This window comes from Austrofundulus limnaeus, unplaced genomic scaffold (genome assembly GCF_001266775.1).
Source record: "Austrofundulus limnaeus strain Quisiro unplaced genomic scaffold, Austrofundulus_limnaeus-1.0 Scaffold379, whole genome shotgun sequence".
In the NCBI taxonomy this organism is placed as follows: domain Eukaryota; kingdom Metazoa; phylum Chordata; class Actinopteri; order Cyprinodontiformes; family Rivulidae; genus Austrofundulus; species Austrofundulus limnaeus.
In genome coordinates this window covers 505,522-510,397 of record NW_013952781.1, presented here as the reverse complement: position 1 = coordinate 510,397, position 4,876 = coordinate 505,522, and the positions used below count along the sequence as shown (strand labels likewise).

The 4,876-nt window shown below is 36.8% G+C and overlaps 1 protein-coding gene across 1 annotated transcript in view; it reads left to right on the top strand.

Annotated features, from left to right (window-relative positions):
• Positions 1 to 4,876, top strand: part of tenm3 (teneurin transmembrane protein 3) — a gene marked incomplete at its 5' end in the record, with an annotated part of 142,446 nt that overhangs the window by 68,160 nt on the left and 69,410 nt on the right. Inside the window, 2 exon segments of the mRNA XM_014023597.1 lie at positions 1,286 to 1,418; positions 1,504 to 1,632. Coding sequence (XP_013879051.1) covers positions 1,286 to 1,418; positions 1,504 to 1,632 — 262 coding nt within the window.

Genomic DNA, 4,876 nt, shown 5'->3' with positions numbered 1-4,876 from the left:
CACACACACACACACACACACACACACACACACACACACACACACACATACTTGTTTTTCCACATTCGTGGGGACTAAGTGTATCCATTGACTAGTGGTTCCGCATGGGGACACAACTTTCTAACTGAACTAAAGGCTTGGTTTTGGGTTTACACACAAACACGTGCACACACACACACACACACACACACACACACACACACACATACTTGTTTTTCCACATTCGTGGGGACTTAGTGTATCCATTGACTAGTGGTTCCGCATGGGGACACAACTTTCTAACTGAACTAAAGGCTTGGTTTTGGGTTTACACACAAACACGTGCACACACACACACACACACACACACAGAGTATATTTATAAAACATTTGGTTTATCTTGGACTGTGTTGTGGCAGCCTAATTAATGTATGTATCAGCATAATATCATCATGTAAGAATGGAGGAACAAGAATGAGCWTTCTATATATTTACTGTTTATATTTTTATGCCTCACAAGCAGATTTGTTACTTGTTGTTTATTTTGAGATAACACTTCCTGCAGGTTTATGTTTTCAGAAGACATTCTTGTCTCGTTCTCTGAGTATTTGGAGTTCTGTGCTTTTTTTTGAAGCCAAGTAAATCTGTTTGATTTACTACCTATAAAAACTTGAAGTGTCCGTGATATCAATTTTTTTATGATAAATGTGATTGCACTTTTAGAAAGATAACATGGATAACATATTGCAAAAGCAATTTCACACCACTGAGATGAACAGTTGTTGAGATATTTGCATGTGAAGWAACAGGAAGTGATGTCAAAGGGTCTGCACGTAAACAGAGCATTGCTACAATGGCTAACAACACAGACAGAAGGGAATTTTCTGTTTCTTTAGATAATTTTAGTCCCTATAAGAGAGAGATGAAGAAAAGTCAGAGTTCAAATAATATTGTTTTAATAAACAAAGACCAGAGAGTTTTCATTCTTAAAGAGTTCCCCTATGATGTCACTTCCTGTTTCACTTTAGCTGAGCCAAATTCAAAAGAAAATATGCCAGTTACTGTATGTGACAAAATTCGGGTAAATCATGTGTTAATGCCAATTTCCTTAAACATGAAGATATTTTCTTTGACTTTTTGTATTTGAAGGATAGGCCTGTCACAGACACTTTATCATTAAACATTAGAATCATTTTTATCTCAACGTGGAACCAGAAGATTATCATATAAAATATATCTTTAGTTAGCTCACTYTGGTGTTGATTTACCACTTAAAATACAATTTTCCTGACTTGTGTGATTGCAGGTTTGATCTCCTGGCCAGTGGAGGAGCCTCGTTAACGTTAGGTTTCGAGCGTGCTCCTTTTCTCACTCAGTACAGAACCGTGTGGGTTCCGTGGAACGTCTTCTATGTGATGGACACGCTGGTCATGAAGAAGGTGTGTCTTCTTTCTGCCTGAGGGACAACATAGATTATCAAAACACAACTTTCTGTTCCAACTTCTGTTTGTTGGGTCATTTCAGGAGGAGAATGATATTCCAAGCTGTGACCTCAGTGGATTTGTCAGACCCAGTCCAGTCATCGTTGCTTCTCCTCTGTCTACATTTTACAGAGGATCTCATGACAATGGGCCCATTATTCCTGAAACTCAGGTAGGTCCAAACATCATGGATCCTTAATGAGTTGAATCTTGTACAGTGTATTGAGACAGACATTATATTAGCATACTGGTTAACAAAAAGAGCAAAAAGCAAACCACCTTCTTAAAGACCTGAAGTCTTTTCACCAAGTTTTATCTAGATATACAGCAAAGACATTGTAATCTTGAAAGTCCCACAGAAAAATGGCAACCATGATGAAGCTGCAAGAAAATCAGCCACAACCAAAGTCCTCTAGAMAGGACGGCAGGTGCTGAAGAGCCAGCTGAAAGGCAAGAACAAAGTCTGWTCCATCACCAGGTGTGCCCTGCAAGGCAGTCATCCAATACTCCAGTGGTATAACAGTCCTGCTAAAGGAGGGCACAGGAGCATGATATGTAACATGACATCAAAAGCTCCTCATAGTGAACAGAGGCTTTCACTACAAGTCCAGCAGTCTGAGACTGAAGAGAGTCAGAGGCATCAGACATAAAACAGTTAAGATCCTGGAGTACAACAGGAGGAGGTGAACTCTAAGTAGATCACTGACAACAGGACTTCAGTATGAAAGAGGAGAAACAAGAGAAGCCCTGCCTGACCTGTACCACCATCTGATTAAAGAATAATCTGAAATTAACAAATCCTTTATCTGACAGAATCAGTCATAGCTTGTCTACCACTGAAGCAGCACCCATATCGCTTTCCATGTTTCGAGAGAAACTGCAACAAGCTACATGAGTTAGCATGTTAGCAACTGAACTACAAACAACCTAATGTAGATTCGTTAAGAAGGCTAATAACCAACCAAATAATTACTAACATCAACTTTTCAGACTCRCTGTGTTGCCTTTCAAAGAGCAGAACAGCAGAGAAGTAACAATAAAAACTTTGAAAGTATAAAAATCATCGATAAGTGTAAAAACCAAAATCTCACGATACCATCCATCCATTTTCTGTACACGCTTATTGCTTTCAGGGTCACAGGGGTCACTTGCTGTGTTTCCGTTGACCATGAAAATGCGCAAATTAGAATTTCGAAAATAAATTTGCTTAATGGAAACACATCAATTTTGAAAAAAAAACTTCCTTTCTTCGACAAAATGTTTTTGCACTAGGATGAGGTGGTTTTTCGGCCTTATCAAAATTGGTGTTTTTCGCAAAACTGCAATGGAAACACTTTTTTTTCGCGTCACAGGAGTCACGTGATCAACAACCGGCTGTTTCTACTGGTGAAAAAGACAACGACGAAGAAGTTAACAGGAAGTAGAAGTAGTAGAGAAATCAACGAAGTTGTAAAAAAAATAGTAAACTCACCGACTACAATTTCCCAAAAACACAGCATACGTAGCCGCTCCAAGTAGGGACTTGTCTCTGGAAACCCTCAATAAAAGACGCCGACGTTCCCTCTGATGATGAGCGCTAGTGTCATGGTAGCAACATGTTATGTGTTTACATCCATCGCTGCATGTTTGTAATGATTTATCACGAGAACAAACATACTCACGCGTGACTTTAATATCATTTCTTATTTAATAGAAACACCACAGTTGCGAAACTGTGTTTTTCAACATTAACAGAATATCAACAAAGTTTTGCACACATTTGCAATGGAAACGCAGCTACTGGTACCCATATCCAGCAGTCACAGTGTGAGGGGCAGGGTATACCCTGGACAGGTCTTCAGTCCATCACAGGGACACACAAATAGACAACCATTCACTCTTTCACTCACACCTAGGGACAATTTAGAGTTATCAATTAACCTAACCGTCATGTTTTTGATGCCTGATTTTGATCCTTCTGACAATGTTAAGGACGTCCAGATTATCGTGATGACTCTAAAGATAAAATTAGCAGATATTCCTGCCGTGTGTGGTAAGTTAAGAGTGATCTAGTCGGTTTGGAAGGACCACTCTGACCTCAAATTGGGGATATTCAACATGTTTGATGAATTTTTTTTTTTGCTCAGTATCACAGCGTGTATGGTGTTCACCCGAAAACAAACAAGCTCACAGCCTGAATGAGACGTGTAGCCAATCAGAAAGCCATGTAATGTAAACATGGAGGTGGAATCCAAAATACAGAAGACAAAAAACTGTCATGACTCAGCAGAAAATCCGCTGGATGTTAAAAGTCATTTTGAATTTTTTCTCTGGTAAAAATAGTCCACAAACGAACATTTTTTCTTTCTCYTCTCAAACATTTATTTACTCTGAACTCACATCTCTCTGGAGGTCACGTGAGATTTTTTCTCTATCATCTGAATTCTCGCGAAGTTTCAGACTGACACCTGAATGTTCAGGAATGAAATCGGGAATAGGGTCAGTGTTTTTTGTCCTGTATGGTTGCAAAAAATGGAGCATTTAATGAAAACGTGCATCAGTCATGTTTATGGGTGTTGATTTTAGAAAAGCTAAACAACTTTATAGCTTCGGGTGAGCTGAGTCCATTAGAGAGAAAGGCACTAAAGGTCAATCTTAAAGAGAAGGTAATGGATCTGTAATGAATACTAAATATCTGGCTAATGAAAAGCCAGTCATGCTGTTAAATGTTTAATAGCTCATACCCCTTTTTTCAGGTCAAGACACTATGGGGTGCTGTTTGTAAAGTTACACAGTCAAAAATTACCACCAATAGTTTTATTTTATTTAGCCTTTTATAAGGAAAAAGGAACAGATTTATTTTTCAGTCAGTTTTTCACCATATGATTCATACATTTATAAATGTCATGTCAGTTTATAAACTAAATATTTAACTTACAAATTAAATATTTACTTAACAAGCTAAATATTTGATTTGTGACTTAAATATTTAGTTTTGAGCTAAATATTTAGCTTGAAACTTAAATATTTATGTAGCCACCTAAATATTTAAGTTGCTAGCTAAATATTTAAGTTAAATATTTAGGTAGCTAGCTAAATATTTAAGTAGCCAGTTAAATATTTAAGTTAAATATTTAGGTAGCTAGCTAAATATTTAAGTTGCAAGTTAAATATTTAAGTTAAATATTTAGGTAGCTCGTTAAATATTTAAGTTAAATATTTAGGTAGCCAGTTAAATATTTAAGTTAAATATTTAGGTAGCTAGCTAAATATTTAGGTAGCCAGTTAAATATTTAAGTTAAATATTTAGGTAGCTAGCTAAATATTTAGGTAGCCAGTTAAACATTAAAGTTAAATATTTAGGTAGCCAGTTAAACATTAAAGTTAAATATTTAGGTAGCTAGCTAAATATTTAGGTTAAATATTTAGGTAGCCAG